Source organism: Zalophus californianus, chromosome 1 (genome assembly GCF_009762305.2).
Source record: "Zalophus californianus isolate mZalCal1 chromosome 1, mZalCal1.pri.v2, whole genome shotgun sequence".
In the NCBI taxonomy this organism is placed as follows: Eukaryota; Metazoa; Chordata; class Mammalia; order Carnivora; family Otariidae; genus Zalophus; species Zalophus californianus.
In genome coordinates this window covers 114,215,288-114,237,666 of record NC_045595.1, presented here as the reverse complement: position 1 = coordinate 114,237,666, position 22,379 = coordinate 114,215,288, and the positions used below count along the sequence as shown (strand labels likewise).

At 35.2% G+C, this 22,379-nt stretch overlaps 1 protein-coding gene across 3 annotated transcripts in view; it reads left to right on the top strand.

The window, feature by feature from the left end:
- Window positions 1–22,379, top strand: part of KPNA4 (karyopherin subunit alpha 4) — a 57,437-nt gene that overhangs the window by 5,377 nt on the left and 29,681 nt on the right. For all 3 annotated transcript variants that reach the window (XM_027585237.2, XM_027585239.2, XM_027585238.2), the window contains 6 exons: window positions 17,650–17,694; window positions 18,565–18,654; window positions 18,766–18,795; window positions 18,880–18,932; window positions 20,951–21,046; window positions 22,216–22,301. In XM_027585237.2, coding sequence (XP_027441038.1) covers window positions 17,650–17,694; window positions 18,565–18,654; window positions 18,766–18,795; window positions 18,880–18,932; window positions 20,951–21,046; window positions 22,216–22,301 — 400 coding nt within the window. The remainder of the gene's footprint in view (window positions 1–17,649; window positions 17,695–18,564; window positions 18,655–18,765; window positions 18,796–18,879; window positions 18,933–20,950; window positions 21,047–22,215; window positions 22,302–22,379) is intronic.

Genomic DNA, 22,379 nt, shown 5'->3' with positions numbered 1-22,379 from the left:
GCATCACACTTAAAGGAATGATTTTAATTCAGGTATGTGTCCAAAGTAAAGTCTGTATATTTATACCATACCATATTACTTGTTTTTAACTGCTTTCAGCCTTGATGCAGGTCTCAAAGTTGCTTAAAAGATTATAGTGAAAGCATAGTCCATGGGGTATAATAGGTATTCAGTAAGTGTTTCCTTTTTCTCCCAGAGATTTTTGGAAATTGTGTATCTTTTGTGGACTTTAAACTCTAGAGAAACATTTATAGGCTTTCCATTTAGATTTAGTAAAAGACAGGGTTACGGGAGACTCCCTTTTTTTTTTACAGTTAATGGGAGAACAATATTTATATGGCACCTACTAAATAAGAACAATATATATGTGCTTCTAAGGGCCTTAGTTCAGAAGTTTTCAAAGCTTTGGGGGCTGAAGACCTGTTTATACTATTAAAAATTAGGGACCCTCAAAGAGCGTTGTTTGTGGGTTTCTATTAATATTTATCATTTCAGGGGCGCTTGGGTGGCTCAGTCATTAAGCCTCTGCCTTTGGCTCAGGTCATGATTCTGGGGTCCTGGGATCGAGCCCCACATCGGGCTCCCTGCTTGGCGGGAAGCTTGCTTCTCCAGACCTCCCCTATTCCCCCTGCTTGTGTTCCCTCTCTGGCTGTGTCTCTCTCTGTCAAATAAATAAATAAAATCTTCAAAAAAAAACTTATTTCAAAAAAAATTTGTCATTTCAGAAGTTAAAACTAAGAATTTAAAAAATATTAACTAAAAAAATAATAAGCCATTTTATATAAACACATTTCTAATGAAAAATAAATTATTTTCTAAAACCCAAAAAATTTGGTGAAAACATTTTTTTTGAGGTCTCTTTTATGTTTGGCCAGAAAAGATAGTTGGATTATCCTGTCTATTTCTGAATTCAGTCCTTTATGGTAATGCTGTTTTGGTTGAAGTATATGAAGAATATCCAACTTCACACAGGCAGTTGGAGAGGGAGGGTGTTAAATAGCCTTTTCAGATAATTATGGAAATTTTTGTTTGATACTATATCGTAACTCCACAAAATAGTAGTTTCTTAAAGTTGTAATATGGACTCTTAAGCCACATCAGTGAGCCTTTCATACTCTGTTATGTTAAAATTTATAGGTCTGTCTTGCACTTGGAATATATCTTTTGCCATTGCCTGATTTTGTAACAGCATGTATTGGTCATTTGGAAAATATTAGTTGACAGAGTAATGCAGATCTTCCAAATGCTGACACACTTTTTTATACAGTGAAAATTCACAATTATTGGCAATTAGTGTCATCAAATAGTTTATCAGAAAAATCTTAAGTATTGGAAATTTGTGAAGCTCACAGTGGTAAAAACAGGTTTTCCAAAATTCTTATTTTCACTTGAAAGCTTAAATTTTATCATTAGCAAGAAACACCGTAAGTTGTTTCCCTTGAAGCCATAAGCTCACTTTGCTCATTTTTTGAAAACATCTGCCAGACACTGTCTGAATAGCCATAATTTGTCTGTCAGTCATTCTTTCAAGTAAAAATGGTGTTCCATGAGAAAATGGTAGTTCAATTTGCAACTCAATCATAAGAAACTTTTTCCTTGAGACAGTCATCGTGCTGCAAAAGTGGATATGCTGCAGAAGTAGTTTATATGTAATCCCCATTTTATCACAAAATTTTAGAAAGAAAAGGCAGGTTTTTAATAAAGGTAATTTTTTACTATTTCATCAAGGACATTAAGTGGAGTGAACTGGCCTTTTGTTGTTGTTTTTACCTGAAATACAGTGAGTACTCATACAGCCTGATGATACTGCTTTAATTCATGCTAAAACACCAGTAGTTTACCCACTGCATTTCATTGCTGTGCAAATATTAGCACCATAATAAATATTAATAGTAATATGAAAATAGTTTTGATCTATGGACCCTCTGAAAAGGTTTCAGTATCCCCACAGGGACCTATTGATCAGGCTTTGAGAACCACTGTCTTTATTAGTGTTGCTTCTGTAAGAGGTGACCATCACTTTAATAAAAGCTCTTAAAAGGCTTTATAGTATCACAGTTAAAAAACATGGACTATTGAGTCACTTACACCTGGGTTTGAACCCTGGTTCCTCCATTTAATAGTTATGGAAGTTAACTTAATCTCTCTAAACCATTTATTTTTTATATTTTTTAAATCTCTCTCAACCATTTAAATATTTAATAGTGCCTGGCATGTAGTATATACAGAGTGAATTGAGGCTCATTTTATTTCTTCCAGCCTGCTTTATCATTCATTATATCCAAATAACCCCTTGTGTTCCCTGTCAGAATAACATTTTGTTTGCTGTTCCTTTTGTACCACTGTGTACCATAGTTCAGATCACATCACATGAATTGGGGAAGGCTTCCTTTTCCGTTCATTAGCACTCAAGTAAAAGCCTTTCTCCTATGTGCTTCAACCAAATTGTGGCAAAATTACTAGTTTCTGACTTCATTTCTGTAATTCTGGTTGTATTTTATGTAGTTTGTAATGGTTTTTCCACAAGATTGTAAATTTAACCAGAACGTAGTTTTGATTCACACTCTTTAGTACCTGTGTTGAAAAATGAGGTAAGGTCATAGACATGCTGGTAATACAAGACTGGCTAACTACTTAAACTACTAACTACTTAAAACCTAAGGTTTTTCTATTACTGTTTATTTACTGTTAGACCAAAATTTTATTAGCTGTCACTTTTGCCCTAAATTTAATGTACATTAAACCTAACATAAATTATATTTTCTTTTTTTTTATTTTAAGATTTTATTTATTTGTCAGAGAGAGACAGAGCACAAGCAGGGGGAGAGGCAGAGGGAGAAGCAGGCTCCCTGCTGAGCAAGGAGCCCGATGCGGGGCTCGATCCCAGGACCCTGGGACCATGACCTGAGACGAAGGCAGCCGCTTAACCGACTGAGCCACCCAGGCGTCCCATAAATTACATTTTCAATAATGTGTTCTGAAAAACCTGGAATTTAACTACATTTTTATTAACAAAAGTCAGAATCCTAAGATTTTGTGGGGTTTCATAATTTAGTGGTAGACATATTTTTTAATATTAGAAAGCAAGTCATATTCTATCTCAGTTTCCTGTGCTTTTATGAAAATTTTAGTTGCTCAGTATCTACTCTTAATACTTGTTTTAGTTTTTATAGCATGTCTTTGTGATTCCTTAATGTAGGTATTAACATAAATTTGTTTAGTTAATGGTAGTTGTATCCTGATAGCTTCTACAAGTAGTGTCTACTTGGTTTTATTAAATGACCCTGTCCTCTTTGCCACCCATCCTGCCTCTTTACGGTGGTCCTCTGTGGTCACTTTCAGCTGTTGCTGGTCCAGAAAAGCAAGCAAATATAGTCTTAATATTTTCAAATAATTGTTACATTATTCTTGGTTCTTTAGTAACTATGAAACCCAGTATGTTTTGGCTCTCTTTAGAACAGTGGCTTTAAGGATACCCTAAACTCTTCCTTCATCATGTTGATCATTAGTATTAAAAGTTAAGTCTGATAACTTTAGGCTGAAAAACCTGAATTTTATACTATGTAGTTATGTTTCAGGGAACAGAAACCCCCCCACATTAGTTTAAGCATTAGCTTTCATAACCCAGTAAGTCCAGGACTACAACTGGTATTAATTGTGTGAGAGTTCTCGTGAAAGTCTAGGGAAGATTGATCAAGATTTGATTGCATACTTATGCCTGAATTAATCATTTTGGGCAGAGGAATATGGTTCTGTGATTGGCCAGCGCAAGCTGTGTGTGTGTTAGATAGAGAGGGATGTTGGTATTTTCACTTAACCCCCAGATTTGCCACAAGAATGAGGAGTACGATAGAGTAAGAAGAAAGGAAGAAAAAATTTACTGAAGACAAAATTATAAAGCAGCACCATTCGCTATAGATGTACAATGGTTCCTTACTTTGACTTTGGATATTATGTGGGGCTGATGGGAATATAAAATGGTGCATTCCATCTTGGATTGTAGTTTGGCAGTTCTCGAAGTTAGAACATGTGACCCAGCAATCCCACCCCTAGGTATAAACCCAAGAGAATTAAAAATAAGTGTCTGCACAAAAACTTGTACATGAACGTTTATAGCATTATCCATAATAGCCAAGCCAGACAACCCAAATGTCCATCAGCTGATGATGGATAAACAAAATGTTGGCTGTACATATGATGGAATACTATTCTGCCATAAAAAGGAATGAAGTACTGCTACATGCTACAACATGGTGAACCTTGAGAGTATTTTGCTGCCTGAAAGAAGCCAGTCAGAAGAGATCACATATTCTCTAATTTCAGTTATGTGAAATATCCAGGATAGGCAAATTCATAGAGACAGAAAGTAGATTAGTAGTTGCCCAGGCCTTGGGGAATGACTGCTAATGGATATGGACTTTTTATGGTGAAGACAATGATCTGGAATTAGATGGTGGTGATTTATGTGCAACTTTATACTAAAAACCACTGAATTGTACACTTCAAGTGGGCGAATTGTATGGTGTGTGAATTATATCTCAATAAAGCTTTATTTTTTTTTAAAGAAGTTTAAGAGAAATAGGGACTATGACAACTTTCCATTACCTAAGGGTCATGGGTCACCTCTTGTTATCTCTTTTTTTACTGACTTCTCCGTCTACCCTTCCTTTTATTGGATTCATTTGTTCAGCAAATACTCAGTTTGTATGTCTGAGGTCCGGTTGTAAGCAGTGAGGATAGAACAATAATTAACACAGACTGAATTCTCATGGAGTTTACATTCTAGCAAGTCCAGATCTCTCAGATCCTTGCTCTAAACTGACCCTGTGGGGATATTCAACCACTGTGAGCTAGTGTTGTGGTGGATTTCTTATTTTTCTTTCCTAAACTCAAATTTACAATAAATAATATACCTCAAACATGAAGGGAAAGGACATCCTAAATGTTTACTGTCCAGTAACTCTTCCCTTGAGATTCGTGGAAAAGCCTGATTTTTTAGAGTGGGAGCGCCTAGGATTACATTTCGTTTTTGTTTTTTTTTTTTAAGATTTTTATTTATTTATTTTACAGAGACAAAGCAAGAGAAGGAGCACAAGCAGGGGGAGTGGGAGAGGGAGAAGCAGGCTTCCTGCTGAGCAGGGAACTTGATGTGGGGCTCGATCCCAGGACCCCGGGATCAGGACCTTAGCCAAAGGCAGACGCTTAACAACTGAGCCACCCAGGCACCCCTAGGATTACATTTCATTAGATATATGCCATTAGGAAAGCTTAATAATTTTTTGTAACCTCAATTTCTGTAAAATTAAAATCCTACCTAATGAGTACTTGCTTTGATTAAGGTTTTAAGAATGCAAGGAAAGAGAAGTTTCTTTCAGACAAGGTTGTAAGTATGACATTTAGTTAATGTCACTCCATTCTTACTTTTCTGTTAACTTTCTACTCACTATTAAAATATGAGGCACATCATTATTACCTCATTATTAATCTCCATAGTGATTGCCTTATTTCTGCTATTGCTCTTCACCAATTCATAAAACAACTAGCATGGTTCTTTTAAAAAATGAAATCATGCCCCTTCTCTGCTTTAGTAGCTTCCCACCACACTTAGCTTCCAAACTCTTTACTGAGACATTCAAGGCCTTGCCAGCTCTGATCCCTATCTATTTCTCCTGCCTCTGTCACTTTATTATCTCCCTTACTTATATTCTCATCTTCTTTTAATTGTTCTAACTCTAACACTTCAATAGCTCTTTTTAGGCCCTTCACACATGCTGTTCTGTCTGAATGCTTTCTCCACCCTCTTTTTTTACCTTCATCCCTTTCACTGCTTGGTTATCTCTCATCCTTTGAGTCCTCAATGTTACTTAGAGATGCCATCCTCTCACCCCACCCCCCCTTGTTGTTTTCCTTAAGAACACCGCATAATTTGTTAGCGTATTTACTCAGTATTAATTTCTCCCATCAGACTCGAAGCTCCCTGAGAGTACAGACCTGGATATATTTTGTATACCAGTCTTAATTCTCCTTACCGAGCCTGGCATATCAGTGGCAGGGAATTAAATGAAACTTTAAAAAATGTGTGTGTGCACTCTGATTAGAATTAGTGACTAGGGGCACCTGAGTGGCTCAGTCAGTTGGGCATCTGCCTTTGGCTTGGATCATGATCTCGGGGTCCTGGGATCGGGCCCCATATCCAGCTCTGCTCAGCGGCGAGTCTGCTTCTCCCTCTCCTTCTGTGATCTTTCTTGCTTTTGCTCTTTCTCAAATAAATAAAATCTTTAAAAAAAAATAGAATTAGTGACTAAATCAAATTTTTTAAATCAAGGTAATTTTTGTCCTTGAAATGGTAAGGGCATGGTAGTTGTAGAAATTTTTTAGAAAAATGGGAAAATAAAGTAATCCTCTATAATCATACTGCTATTAGATTTTTTAGAATGTTTACTTTTTCTTGTGTACTTTTTTCCAAATATATTTGAACTTAATTTGGGTTCTTATGAGAATAACTCATAGTAGAATACAGCCAACTTTCTCCACCTTGACACTTTTGATACTGTGAGCCAAATAATTTTTTGTTGTGGGGAACCATCCTGTGCATTGTAGAATGTTTTAGCAGCATCCCTTGTCTCTGCCATAAGATGCCAGTAGCAGGCTCCCTCCCAGTTGTAAAAGCCAAAATTGTCTCCAGAAATTGCCAAATGTTCCGAGTGGCAAAAATCACCCCAGACTGAGAACCATTGGAATTTAGTTCAGTAAACTTCCCAGAACACCATTATGTCAGTGGATTCTTGTTGTCTATAAACATCATTATTTCAGTGGATTCCTGTTGGGTATAAAGTCAGTCAAAATTTTGGTATTTCAGGGGCGCCTGGGTGGCTCAGTTGGTTAAGCGACTGCCTTTGGCTCAGGTCATGATCCTGGAGTCCCGGGATCGAGTCCCACATCGGGCTTCCTGCTCAGCAGGGAGTCTGCTGCTCCCTCTGACCCTCTTCCCTCTCATGCTCTCTCTCTACCATTCTCTCTCTCAAATAAATAAATAAAATCTTTAAAAAAAAATTTTATTATTTCAGGCTGTCAGTTGAATTTAGCAGATATTTGAGTGTTTGCTGCATAAATGCTAGGAACAGGAGAACACTAAATATTGACCAGATTAATTCTTACCTTTTTAGCTTATTCCCCTTTCTCTATAACTTCATCTTAGACTCCTCCCACTTCAGGCAGGTAAATCCACCTTAACTTAACACTCAGTTTTGCTTTTCTTTCTTTGTTTTTATGGGTCCCTATTTGAAACACCTTCTCATCTTCCCTTTATCTTGCCATTTCTGATTTATATTTCCAGGTCGAACTGAAGCCTCAGTGGAATTGGAGGCTTCAGTTCAATATGGACCTTGTCTATTTTGTACACTATTCTTAATTCTCATCACAGAGCCTGGCATTCAAATTTTCCCTCATCAACAGTTTGTATCAATCATTCCTTTATTGAACTCTTAGAGTTGTTATTTATGTACCCATATTTTAGTATTTCCTCACATAAGATAAATGTTTTTGTCATGTGTTTTGTAGAAAAGAGTATTGCAAAAGGATATGTATACACAAACAAATTGGATAACCTAGATGAAATGGATAAATTCCTAGAAACACACAATCTACCAAGACTGAATCCTAAAGAGACAAAATCTAAACAGATCTATAACTAGTAAAGAGACTGAATCAATAATCAAAAATCTCCCAACAAAGAAAAGCTCAGGACCAGATGGCTTCACTGGTGAATTCTACCAAACATTTAAAGAATTAACACCAATCCCCTTTAAACTCTTCCAGAAAACTGAAGACAAGGTCACATCCATTCTGTAAGGTCAGCATTACTCTGGTACCAAAGCCAAAGACACTACAAGAAAACTGCAGACCAATATCCTTGATGAACAATGTAGAAATTTTCAAAATACTAGCAAATTGAATTCAACAGCATCTTAAAAGGAATGTATACCCTGACCAAGTGGGATTTAATCCTGGAATGTAAGGGATGGTTCAATATATGAAAATCAGTGTACTGTACCAAATTAATGGAATGAAGGGCAAAACTACACATTGATGTCCATGGATGCAGAAAAAGCATTTGACAAAATTCAGTGCCCTCTCATGATAAAAACACTCAACAAACTAAGAATAGAAGGAAACAACCTCAATATAATAAAGACCAAATATGAAGCCCCAGCAGATGACACTCAGTGGTGAAAGATTGAAAGCTTTTCCTATAAGAGTAAGAACAAAGAGAAGGATGTCCACTTTGACCAGTGCTATTCAACATGGTACTAAAAGTCCTAGCCAGAGCAGTTAGGCAAGAAAAGGAAGTAAAAGACATCCACATTGGAAAGGAGGAAGTAAAATTCTCTGTAGACAGTTTGATCTTATATGTAGAAAACCCTAATGATCCTCCTAAAAAAAAAGAAGTAATAAATGATTCAGCAGAGTTATAGGATGTAAAATCAGCATTTGCTCATAAGGAAAAATTTGAAAAGGAAATTAAGAAACATTGAGTTACAATAGCATCAGAAGGTATAAAATACTTAGGAATAAACCTAACTAATGAGGTAAAAGACTTTCACACTGAAAACTGCAAAATGTTGCTGAAAGAAATTAGCAAAACTAAATGGAAAGGCATCCCATGTTCATGAGTTGGAAGACCTATTCTTAAATGTTAGTACTACCTAAAGTGATCTACAGATTTAATGGGAAAGTCCATATGGAATCTCAGGGGACCCTAAATAACCAAAACAATCCTGAAAAAGAAGAGAAAGTTGGAGGTCTCACACTTCCTAATTTAAAACTTGAAAGTTACAGTAATCAAAGCAGTGTGGTATTGACATAAAGCCAAACATTGACCTACGGAATAGAATAGGGAGTCTAGAAATAAACTCTTGCATATATGGTCAGAGATTTTTGACAAGAGTGCTAAGACCATTCAGTGGTAAAGGACAGTCTTCAAAAACGGGCTGGGAAAATTTGGTGGCCACGAGCAAAAGAATGAAATTGGACCCTTACTTAACACCATATACTAAAAATTAAAATGGATCAAGGACCTAAATGTAAGACCTAAAACAAAACTCAGGAGAAGGAATAGGACAGAAACTTCATGACATTAGATTGGGCAGTGATTTCTTGGATATGACACTGAAGGTGTGTGTGTGTGTGTGTGTGTATGTGTATATATATATACATCTTGTACAAGACAGACAAATATAAGAAACTGGAAATTGAACTTTTTTCTGTTCTTATATTTATTTCCTAACTTTTCCAAAGAGATATGTATAACTTCTGAATTTAATACATTTCTCTGTTGTAATCCCATTCCTTGGAGTTAACAACTGTTTTTTTTTCCTTAAGATTTTATTTATTTGAGAGAGAGGGAGAGCGTGCACACAAGCAGGTGGAGGGGGGCAGAGGGAGAGGGAGAAGCAAACTCCTACTGAGCAGGGGAGCCTGATGCAGGGCCCAATCCCAGGAGCCTGAGATCATGACCTTAGCCAAAGGCAGACACAACCAACTGAGCCACCCAGGTGCCCCTGGAGTTGACAGTTGTTAGTGATTTCTTACATTTTTTGTGATTTTTAAATTATATTTATGTACTAATTGTTTCAGTGCTTATAATTTAGATGAGGATCATTTTAAAGTGGTAGTATGTTTAGTAGAAGTATTTTAAACTGTTCAGTAACTTGCCACGGTTAAATTTGGCCGCCTCCTGTTTAATTTACTTTCAGACTTACCTTGTACTCTATCTTGAGTAATCTTTTTACTTGTTAGAGATAAAGAGTTTGATTCTGCTTATGAAGACTTGCCCATCACTAGTAGTGCATATGGAACTTTACTACTATTAATAAATACTATCTTGAGAAATCATCAGAGTAAGCATTTAACATTAAGCATTTAAAATTTCCCTTTTATTGTCATAAATGGGAAATGTCATAAACAAAGTTGGAATGTATTTGCTAATCGCATACAGTTTGCCAGCATACATGATATTTGGCAAACACACGAATAAGCACTGTGATGGCTGCTTCAAGTGGAAATGAAAGGAGGGAAAAGTGGAAAGGAATGGGAAAACAGGCTTTTTTTTTTTTTTTAAAGATTATTTACTTGAGAGAGAGAGTGAGCAAGTGTGCGAGTGGGGGGAGGGACAGAAGGAGAGGGAGAGAGAGAATCTCAAGCAGACTCCCCACTGGCATGGAGCCCGGACTCGGGGCTCAATTCCACAACCCTGAGATCATGATCTGAGCCACCCAGACACCCTAAAACAGACTTTTGTAGTTACACACTTTTAGCATTTTTATTGGTTTACCATGTTTATTGGGTTGAACAATTATTGTACCTACCAGGTATGTTTAAAAATGTGGTGATCATTTGGGTTGAAAACACCAGTAACTCAACTTTTCTCTGAACTGTTCTGTAGATTAGCTTTATATGATTGATTATGATCTGATTGATTGATTGGTATGGCTCCTTGCCTGCCTTTCTATTCTTTCTGACCTTCTTCAACAGATCCTGCATGCACCGTCTTTGTAATCCCCTCTTTTTGTATATGCTGCATTTTCTACTTGGAGTGCCTGTTTCTAGATGAGTTTTCATTTATTCTTAAAGATCCAGCTTATATTTCATCTTTACTTACTGTAGTCTTTCTACTGTCAAGAGGAGTATATACATGTTATAACACATTAGATGAGTAAAATCAAGTAATGTGTTATAAATGGTGTTTGGCACCAAATGTTTGCTAAATGTTAGTCTTTATTACTATTTTATTATATTTCTCTGTCATAAATACTACCTCCTCAAAGCCACGGATAGGCTATATCTGGTCCACCTTTGTATTTCTAGTGCTTGACAAATAGGTGATTAATATTTGAGTAAATGCTTCCCAGCCAGCTCTAAATAATAATACAGTAGTAATCCATGTTGTGGGGAGGGGAAGGTTATGTATGTTTCTGTATATATATGTATATATATATATATATATAACTTTTTAAAAATTATTTTATTGAGATATAATATATGTTGCATAAAACCCTCTTAAAGTGTACAATTCAATGATTTTTAGTAAATTTTCAGCTATGCAGCCATTGCGACAATCCAGTTTTAGAATATATCCCATCATCCCACAGAATATCTCATGCCTGATTAGTCTTTTAAATTTTTTTCTTTTCTTTTCTTTTTTTTTTTTTTTTTTGGTGCTGTTACCTAAATATTAACATTCCTAGGGGATGGAGATAGGCTGTATGAAATAAAATCAAAGTATTATATTCCTTATCTTCTGTATGACTAACTTTCAAAATTTTCTCTAGTGAGATTGTCAGCCAAACCCTCATATTTTACTCAAAAAATTTTAAAATATTTAAATTTCATACAGTATGTTAGTAGTTTTTAGAGTTTTAAAGACAAACTATACATTGGTAAAAAGTGATTTAGAAATTAAGTAGCCACTAGTTAGAAAATAAGTAGCCATAAATTGGAAAAGGAAGGACTGAACACTGTCCTTAGTAAAGTGTTTAATCCCTAGAATTTAGGATAGTGATAGACACAGTAATTATTTGTTAAATTAAAAAACTGTATTGTATTCTGTAAGATTCACTTGTTTGAGTTTTTTGATAATTTCTTGTTCCCTTTTGGCGGAATTTAGGATTTTGTATTTGTATTTATTATAAGCAAAGAAATAGAAAAATACGGGATGATCTGCCTAAACTCTACCCCTTCCTTACTCAGTCTCTTTCTCTGCCTCTCTCCCCATCCCCCCATTTACAGCCTTTGTCCTTTAGATAGCTCTTTGGCCTATAAATAAGTCTTTGGCCAGTTTGGCAGCCTTTTGGAATTCTAATTGTAAGTCATGTGAATTCACAACTATTATATTTGCAAGTAGTATATAAAAACTTGGCTCTTTAAGATGAGTAAAGACTTAGAAAAATAAACGTTATATACCCCTTTCGTGGGAACCCAGAGAAATAAAAGTCCTCTATTTGAGTTGGACTTGTGACTTGGTAAATGTCTAAATATCTAATACCACTTTTAAGACTTGCTTTTTTGCAATAAAAAACATGGGTAAATGCTGCCAGGCTGGTGCAGAGGATGTCTTTCTGCTAGTTCATTCAGTCTTCTGTTTACCTTGAAGGTAATAGCTTTTCCTCAAGAGAAGAAAATTCTTTACTTGCTTTCTTGCTCCGTAATAAAGAGATTGTCAGATCTCTTACTTTGCAAATAAATTTCTGTGGGTAGGAATAGCCCAAGGCTTATGTCACTACTACAATGTTAAATTGGTTTGATAAATCCTTTATTAATAGTTCCAGATTATCAGAAACTGCAAATTTAGTAAGATACACTGTAATGGGAAAAAATTCTTTGGGTGTAAATAAAATATTTATGTAAATGTACATATTTAATATTTATGTAACATTTTACTTTATTTAAAAGAAGTTAAAACCCATTATAACTTAATTCCACTTCTTTAGGTGGAATAGTTACTAATAAAAACCTTTTTTTGACTACAGATACGTGTCCCTCAGAAGTCTACCTTTTATTGAACAATCTTTTAAGTAGTACATTTTATAAGTTGTATTTTCTGTGTGTGAGACATAGGACCCAATTTTTTGTTGTTGGCTACTAAAGTTGTTTAGTGTTTTTGTATTGTGATACAGTGCAAAGCCCACTGTCTTGATAATAGTACTTTTTCTTTAGTATGAACCATAGGCTATAAGACTGGCTTGAGCTTTTAAGACTTGGGGGAGATAATATGGCTTACTGGTTAATTGGCTCTGTAGGCCATCTGAATTCTGATCCTCACTATCCCATTCCCAGCATTGTGGTCTTGGCCAGATAATTTAACTTCTCTAGGCCTCAGTTCCCTTATTTGTAAAAAAAAAAAAAAAAAAAAAAAAAGAAACCCTTTTTTTAAGCTTTTAAGGCTATAATAGTTAAAGGATAGTGAATGTTGAAACTTTTATTATAGTACTTGGCTAAATATTTTTATTCATTTTGCAGCCTATCTTATTTGTATTTTTTTATTGAGTCTTCTTTTTTTTTTAAGGGCGAAAGATTCAAAAAGACTTTATGAAAGAAAATGTAGGAGAAAAATACATGAGGGGCACCTGGGTGGCTCAGTAGGTTGAGTGCCCAACTCTTGATCTTGGCTCAGGTTTTGATCTCAGGGTTGTGGGTTCAAGCCCTGCGTTTGGCTCCACGCCCAAGCCTACTTAAAATAAATAAATAATGAAAACACATGAAAAGTTGTTCAATATCATTAATCATTAGGGAAATGAAAAACCACTACATATCTATTAAAATGGCTACATGAAAAAGATTGACCATTTCAAATGTTGATAATGTGAAGGACTAGAACTCTCGTGTACTGTTATTGGGATGGACAATTACACAACCAATTTGGAAAACAGTTTGCAGGGGTTTTGGTTTTTGTTTATTTTTTTTATTCAGATACAGTTAACATACAATGTTTTATTAGCTTCAAGTGTACAATATAATGTGCTCATCATAAGTGTACTCTTAATCCCCTTCACCTGTTTTGCGCATCCCTCACCCAGCTCCCTCTGGCCACCAACAGTTCGTTTTCTGTATTTTTTTGTTTGTTCTTTTTTTCTTAAATTCCACATATACGTGAAGTCATGGTATTTGTCTTCTCTGACTTACTTCACTTAGCATTATATTCTCTAGCTTCATCCATGTCATTGCAAATAGCAAGATTTCATTCTTTTTTTATGGCCTAATATTTCATTGTGTGTGTATGTATGCATATATACATATATACATACACATACATCACATCTTCTTTATTCATTTACATGATGGGCACTTGGGAAGTTTTCATAATTTGGCTGTTGGAAAGTAATGCTCCAGTAAACATAGGGGTGCCTGGATCCCTTTGAATTAGTGTTTTGTATTTCGGGGGGTAATTATCCAGCAGTGGAATTCCTGGATTGTGTGATATTGCCATCTTTAGGTTTTCGAGGAACCTCCATACTGTTTACTGCAGTGGCTGTACCAGTTTGCATGTCTACCAATAGTACACATGGGTCCCCTTTTTCCACATCCTCACCAACACTTCTTATTTCTTGTGGTTTCAGTTTCAGCCATTCTGACAGGTGTAAAGTGATATCTCATTGTGGTTTTAATTTTCATTTCCTTGATGATTAGTGATGTTGAGCATCTTTTCATGTGTCTGTTGGCCATCTGGATGTCTTTGGAAAAATGTTCATTCAGTTCCCCTGCCCATTTTTTAATTGGATTATTTGTTCTTTTTGGTGTGGAGTTGTAGATGACATTTTGTATATATTTTGGATATTAACCCTTTATCGGATATGTCATTTTATCTTCTCCTGTTCAGTAGGTTGCCTTTTTGTTTTGTTGATGATTGCCTTTGCTGCAAAAACTTTTTATTTTGGTGTAGTCCCAATAGTTTAATTTTGCCTTTGCCTCCCATGCCTGAGGGGACACATCTAGTAAAATGTTTCTGTGGTTCATGTCAAAGAAATTACTGCCTATGTTTTCTTCCTGGAGTTGTATGGTTTCAGATCTCACATTTAGGTCTTTAACCCATTTTGAGTTTATTTTTGTTTATGGTGTAAGAAAGTCATCCAGTTTCATTCTTTGGGTATTTTTAAAATATATATCTACCAAAACTCAAATGATCATCAAAAGTTCACTTAAACAGAGATTGAATAAATTGGTTTGATCAAAAATTGAGGTAAAGATTTCTGGACATATGAGATTACCCAATACAATTTAAGAAGGAATAATATTTATTATGTTATTCCTTACATATTGAATATATGTTCTAGTGGGGAGAGGGTAGCAATTAAATTTTATATAGCATATTAGCATGTGATAAGTGGTATGGAAAAAATAAGACAGAGAAGAGGAGTAGAGAGTACCCAGTGGGAGAGTTTCTAGATGGCTAGGAAGGGAAAGACCTTACCATGGAGGTGACATTTGAAAGATGAGAGTAAGCACTGCAGATAGTGAGGGAAGAGCATTACAGCCTGAGGAATTAGCAGTAGCAGTAATAATAATAGCTAATACATATACTGTTATGTGCCAGGAGCTATTTAACTCCTTTACATATATTAACTTACTTAATCTTTATAGTATCCTATGAAATAGGTATTTTTACTGTCCTCATTTTATAGATGACAAAACTGAGGCACTGAGAGCTACTAAGTAGTATGCCTGAAAATTGAACCCAAGCAGTTTGACTCTGGAGTCCATCCTTAGGAGTTGCTGTATAGTGTATAAGTGAAGGCCCTGAAGAGAGAGAATTTCCAGTGTGTTAGAGGAATAGCAAAGTTAGTGCAGATAAAGCAGAGTGAATCAAGAGAATGATAGGAGCTGAGGTCTGAGCGGTGGTAATTGGAGAAGGGATAACCTAGGAAGATTTGAGTGGACTTAAACCATTTTAATGACTGGGCTTTACTCCAAAATGGAGAGCCTTTGATAGTTTTGAACAGGCGAGTAACATGATCTGACTGACTTCTTAAAAAGGGGTTCTTTACTGAGTCCTTCCTCAGAGTCTGGGTAGAATTCAGGAGGACCTGGAGACTTAGAAAAAATCACATCTTTATTTTCACTAACTTCTAACAGTGTTTCCTTCATTTAATAATGTAGCCAATAAACTTCAGTAGTTATTAAAGTTACCTGTGACTTTTTGTCACCACCACTAAAACATTATTGTTGCAGGATATCTTGAAATATCATTTAAGGTCAACATTACTTTGAAATTATGGTAGTTATTAGACTCACTCACTGTTAGATCCCACTTAATGTGATAATGAAGCACATATATTACAGTTTAATTTTTCATATTTATATATTTTTGACAACTATAGAGCAATATAATTGTTTTTCTTTGTAATCCTATGTATTTCTTATCTCTTTAAAAACTATATGGGGGCGCCTGGGTGGCTCAGTTGGTTTAAGCGACCGACTCTTGATTTCAGATATGTCGTGGGATTGAGCCCTCTGTTGGGCTCTGCGCTCTGCGTGGAGTCTTCTGGAGACTCTTTCTCTCCCTCCGCCCCTCCCTCTGTTCATGTTCTCTCTCAATAAATAAATAAATCTTTAAAAAAATAAAAAATAAAAACACTATATAGAAGGTGTTCATTGATTTCACCAGATTGCCAAAGGAGACTATAGCACTCAAAAATTAAGATTCCCTGTGAGGGTTACTTTGGTTATTGTGATAAGAACGAACTACAGAGAAGGAGGGCAAGAGCAGAAAGAGGGGTACAAGTTAAGATGCTTTTGCAGTAATCTAGGTGAGAGTTAATGGTGAGTTGGACCAGAGTAGTGGCAGAGAAGGTAGTGATATGTAGTTGGATTTCAGATAAGTTTTGAAGATTGAACCAGTAGGAGGATTTGGTACGATCGAATGTGTAATGTGAGAGAAAAAGAATCAAGGATGGCTCTAAAGTTTTTGGTCTCTGCATAGTATGGAGCTGCCATTTGCTGAAAATCCCTTTGAAATTATCAGTAGATCTATAATGCTGGATATGTCATAAATTTTTGTTTGTTTTTTTTTAAAGATTTATGTATTTAAGAGAGCACACGAGCTGGGGGAGAGGGAGAGAATCTCAAGTAGACTCCCCACTGAGTGCAGAGCCTATCACAGGGCTTGATCTCATGACCTTGAGATCAAGAGTCCAGACACTTAACTGACTAAGCCACCGAAGTGCCCCTGTCATAAATTTTTTAAACCAGTAACATAAGGCTTATAAAAATAAAGATACAAAGATACAAAGAATAAGAACTCTTGGTCTCACCTCACACATGAATCATGCGAGATGAGATAGAGTTATGTATGTTTGTTAAAAATTAAAAGTTTGGTTTTGGATATAAGTTTGAGATCTTTAGTTAGACATATGAGTATTACTTTGTGACTTGCTATTTCTACATCTGCCCAGGCATATGCAGTCACTAGAAAGAATGAGAAGAACTTACACATAGAGCTTAAACTTGTATTGTTTCTGAAATTCTGAATGTTTTACAGTAAGCATGTATCCATGTGTTAGGTGAGCTTAAAATGAGAAAACCACATGTTAAAAAATAAGAGAATGGTTACAGGATGTGATAGAAAAATGTTGTGGTCATTAGAAATAATGAAAAAGATCTACTGTATTATACCACCATGGAACGGCTCTAAAAATCTATAAATTAAGTAAACAAAAATAAGGTAAAGACAGAATAAGTAGGTAAGTGTGTCAGAAACACAGTAAAATCTAACAGTGTGTATTTAGAGAAAGACTGGATGGATAGGATGAATGGATGGGAAGACACCTTCCCCTCCTTTTAAGCAGGTGAATTTACTAGCCTTGTACATGTATTACTTCTTTAAGTGTCATGATTCATATGGGAGGTGAGCTTATGGGTTGGTTCTTTTATTCTTTGTATCTTTGGATTCTTATAAATGTTACAGTTTTAAAAAATTTTTATCTAATATAGAAAATCATGTCTATAATATGATCTTTATTATGAGTAAAGTATGACTGTTTACATATGACTAGAAGAAAAGATTATGGGATATACATTAAAATGTTAATAGTCATTTTCTTCGGTGATGGAAATTGAGGTGATTTTTTAAAAATATTTTTCTTTAATTTCTTGTAGACTATGAGAAGACAACGAAATGAAGTTGTAGTTGAATTAAGGAAGGTGAGTCTGCATAATATTGAGTACTTCCAAGCATAATTCTAAACAACAGTACAGGATATATAGAAGATACTAAATGTATGTTAATCCCAAGTGCCTACCATTTCTTTTTTTTTTTTTGAAAACTGAAGGGTTTTGACTAAACTTAAGCAGGCTATTAAAGTTGGCAAGATACAACTTGGCCACTCTCTGTAAATGGAGATAAATGAGTTATATGGTGTTTTTCTTTAATAATTTATATAAAGTGAAAGTCTTTTCTATACAGTTATACTAAATAGTTCTGCTATTTACAGGTGTAGTTATACCCTGAAAAGAACTTGTTCTACTTATAAATTTAATCAACTTTTCAAGTATTAAAATTGGTTATATTTCATGTGTGTAAAAAAAAAAAAAAAGTTGGGAATATATCTTTAAATTTGTTCCACACATTTTAAGTGAAATTTAAGTGACCGTTGATTTTTGTAAGGCATTGTTGATTTTTGTCTGATTTTGAATTGCCCAACTTTTGCTTTGACTTTGTTTTTAGGTGATAAAGAGAAGCTCCCAGATGATGTATAAAATGGTTTAGTACTTTTAAACAAATATATATGTTTGGTTCTGGCTTAAACTGTACACTTTTTTAATCAAAAAAAATTTTTTTTTAGTTTGCTTTTACATAGTTCACGGTTCATTAAAAATGTAATATTTGGGGCTTGGGGCTCAAATTAGTGTTGCTTAAGTGTTTGAATCACAATTTGGTTTAATTTTTTGCATTTTACTTTTAAAAGTCACTTCCCATTTCAGTTTGTAGGCACAGGATTGCCTATCCTTTGTATGAAAGTATTTAGCTTTTTTTAACTAAAGTTCTTTTTTTGATATATATATTTTTTTAAGAATAAAAGAGATGAGCATCTCTTAAAGAGAAGGAATGTACCACATGAAGATATCTGTGAAGATTCTGATATAGATGGCGATTATAGAGTGGTAAGTTATTGTTACTCTGTTAACTTAAAAACTACCAGTGAAAAATTTTACATAAGTGTAGAATTTTAAGGTGACTTTTTAACTTAGTTTTCTCTTCAATTTTTTTCACAGCAAAATACCTCTCTAGAAGCTATTGTTCAAGTAAGTTGAGTTTTTTCCCCCTCTCTTCATTTGTATTTCTAATTATTATGTATCTATATCAAAAATCGTTTTAATTTTTTATAGAATGCTTCAAGTGATAACCAAGGAATTCAATTAAGTGCAGTTCAAGCTGCTAGGTAAGTTAAATTTTGAGGACATATTTAAATTTTATAACTTACCCAGGAGTTCTGTTTGAGTTTCCACTGTATAGTAGTACTGTCACTCATACTGACTTTGATGACAAACAATAAAGAACAGTCCATAGACCATCTACGTTTACTGCAAAATTTTTTCTCTGATCTAGGTATTAAAATTGGTAGCAGTTTTCTAAACTCACAAATAAACAAGTTTCAGCTTGCGTAGCACGTACAGATGCTAGGGAAGAGTTGTTTTGATAGGTTATTGCTATCAACTAATAGAAAAACATCATAAAACTTCACTTTTTATTAACAGGTTTAATTTTATAAAAAGATTTTTTTATCTCCTTCCCAGGTAGCTAATTCTTTTCACAATCCCTATTTTAATCAAATCATAAATTGATTTATAAGCTTACTGTCACAGTGTACAGGCAAGTAGACATTAAGATTTAGGGCTATAAAGTTTCCCAGTGTACTTCCAGGTAGGAATATTAAGTTATTTTGCATATTTCTGCTGTGAAATCTATGTTCTCGAGTTGTATGCTCCTGTATTTTAAAGGGGGAACCAGAGAAACTTCTGGGACCTTTGTATTAAGGCATGGTTGTCTCATAGTATCATACAGTCTTTGCTTTCTGTATTTATAAATATAATAGTAATGCTCTGTGTTATTATTAGTAGGACACAGACACTTAAGTAATTGATCCTATTCATAGAATTTCCTAGTGGGAGAAGATTTCACTGGTCCATCCAATATCTTAGCTAGTATTTGAATCCTTTATAAAAAAAATTTATTAGAGTTTTCCTACTTTTTGTATTCATTTTAAATAACCTAAAACAGATAAGAAAATTACAGAGTTAGCAGTGTTGCCTACTATAGGTAAAAGAACTTCTTAGGACTTGGTTATGTAGGAAGAAAATTCACAGAAGTATTCACATCTTAAAATGGCAAAATAATATTTATAAATGATTAAGAAATTGATACATTATGCTCCCCATTTTCAGAGTTGATTATTTGAGTTTTGGAGCAGCTTTTCTCAACAGTTCTAAATAAAGCCTTAAGGCCCCTAAGGCCGATATTCTCGAATTTTTTTATGGTCTTTGGATCCTTAGGAGATCCTGAGACAACTTTATGGGTATACAAGATCAAACCCATTTTCACAATAATACTAAGACTTTGCCTTTTTCTAATGTGTTAACAATTTACACTGATGTTGGAAAAGCAACTGTGACTAAAACTTGATGGTACCTTAGCGCAAATCAATTAGACAGTGGCACCAAACTGGTTCTGTATTATATTTTGTAGATATTGTATGCACCATTGTGCACTCAGAAGAAAGAAGGCCATTTCTAAATCTTTAAGAATGTCCTCAATGTAGTAGAAACAAGTTCTTTTATTAAATCTGGAACCTAGATTAAGAAAGACTGGGCTATTTCCTACTTTGTGCTAAGAACGGTGGCATGTGCTGTGGAAAATACTGTGAAAAAGCATGTGGTATAATTCTTGCTATGTAAGAACTCTGGAACCTAATTGAGAAGGCAAAGGTATATTAAAAATAGGGTGATAACAGCAAATGTAAATATGCTGTGTAAATGTTCTTGGAATTCAGAGAGGATAGAGTGAAAACTTACAAACTGAAATGGACTTTGAATAGATAGAGCTTGAATAGATAGAAAAGAGGGTATTCCAAGTGTGGGGAATAGGATGTGAAGAGCCTGGAAATGAGATTGAAATGGTAAGACAGACAACTGTTCTATTGTTGAATTACAGAGAGTGAGATTGGTCAGTTAGGTAAGATGGAGCCAACTTGTGGAGGACAAGGAGGTTACGTTCATTGGGTAGTAAATATGCAGCCATTCCTTGGTTTATATAGGGGAATGATCTGATTAAGCTTTCATAAACATGGCTGTGCAGGGTATTCACATGGGTGAGGACTTGTGTTATCTCTATGTCAAATATGAATTTGAATTTAATTATATATATCATTAAATTTCACAAGAGTATGTATATCTCTCATAGGAAGCTTTTGTCCAGTGATCGAAATCCACCAATTGATGACTTAATAAAATCTGGAATATTGCCTATTTTAGTCCATTGTCTTGAAAGAGATGACAAGTAAGTACATTATTTTAAGAGGTAATTTAGAATGTATCCTTTGCAGAAGACAAGATTTTCTAGTAGTTTGGTCTTTAAAGAAAAAAGGAAGGGGCTATAAGAGTTGAAAAGCCAGTGATAGTGCAGGGTGTGTTTACCCCAAGAGGTGAACATAAAGGCCAAAGAGGAACTTGAGAATGATACATTGAACTTTTTTTTTAAAAGATTTTATTTATTTATTTGACAGAGAGAGAGAGAGAGAGAGAGACACAGCGAGAGAGTGAACACAAGCAGAGAGAGTGGGAGAGGGAGAAGCAGGCCTCCCGCCGAGCAGGGAGCCCAATGCGGGGCTCGATCCCAGGACCCTGGGATCATGACCTGAGCTGACGGCAGATGCTTAACAACTGAGCCACCCACGCACCCCAAGAATGATACATTGAACTTTTAAGCTCTGAAAATTGGCAAAAACTAGTTTGGCTGATAAGTACTTGAGAAAACTATTTGGGTAGTCATATGCAGGTATCTAAATAAAGAGTTTTTGGGGCGCCTGGATGGCTCAGTTGGTTAAGCGTCTGCCTTCAGCTCAGGTCATGATCCCTGGGTCCTGGGATCAAGCTCCCTGCTTAGCAGGGAGCCTACTTCTCCCTCTCCTTCTGCCCCTCCTCCCCACCCCCGTCCTGTTCGTGTTCTTGTGCACTCTCTCTCTCTCAAATGAAGAAATAAAATCTTAATTAAAAAAAAAAAGTTTTTACTAAAAATAGGTGGGACACCTGAGGAAATTGTATGCTTTTTATACTGAGAAGATACTGTAAATAGTCACTGGAGGTTTATTTTTTTATTTTTATTTTTTAAAGATTTATTTATTTGAGAGAGTGAGAGTGAGAGAGAATGCATGAGAGGGGAGAGGGTCAGAGGGAGAAGCAGGCTCCCCTCCGAGCAGGGAGCCCAATGCGGGACTCGATCCCGGGACTCCAGGATCATGACCTGAGCCGAAAGCAGTCGCTTAACCAACTGAGCCACCCAGGCGCCCGTTACTGGAGGTTTAAAAAAAGTGCTGGATGCATAGATAGATACCTTTGAAACAAAATATTTAATACTTTAAAAAATGCTTGAGGGAGAAATGGTTGGTAGATACTAGATTTGGGCCAGTGTAAAAATCCTTACTGTTTAACGTTATTTGTTCTTTGTAGTCCTTCCTTACAGTTTGAAGCTGCATGGGCTCTGACAAACATTGCATCTGGAACCTCGGAACAGACTCAAGCAGTAGTTCAGTCCAGTAAGTTGGTGATTAACATAAAAAAAGAAGTTAGTAAAAAAAAAAAATAGTGATTCTCTTAAAAGAATAAAGCTATTT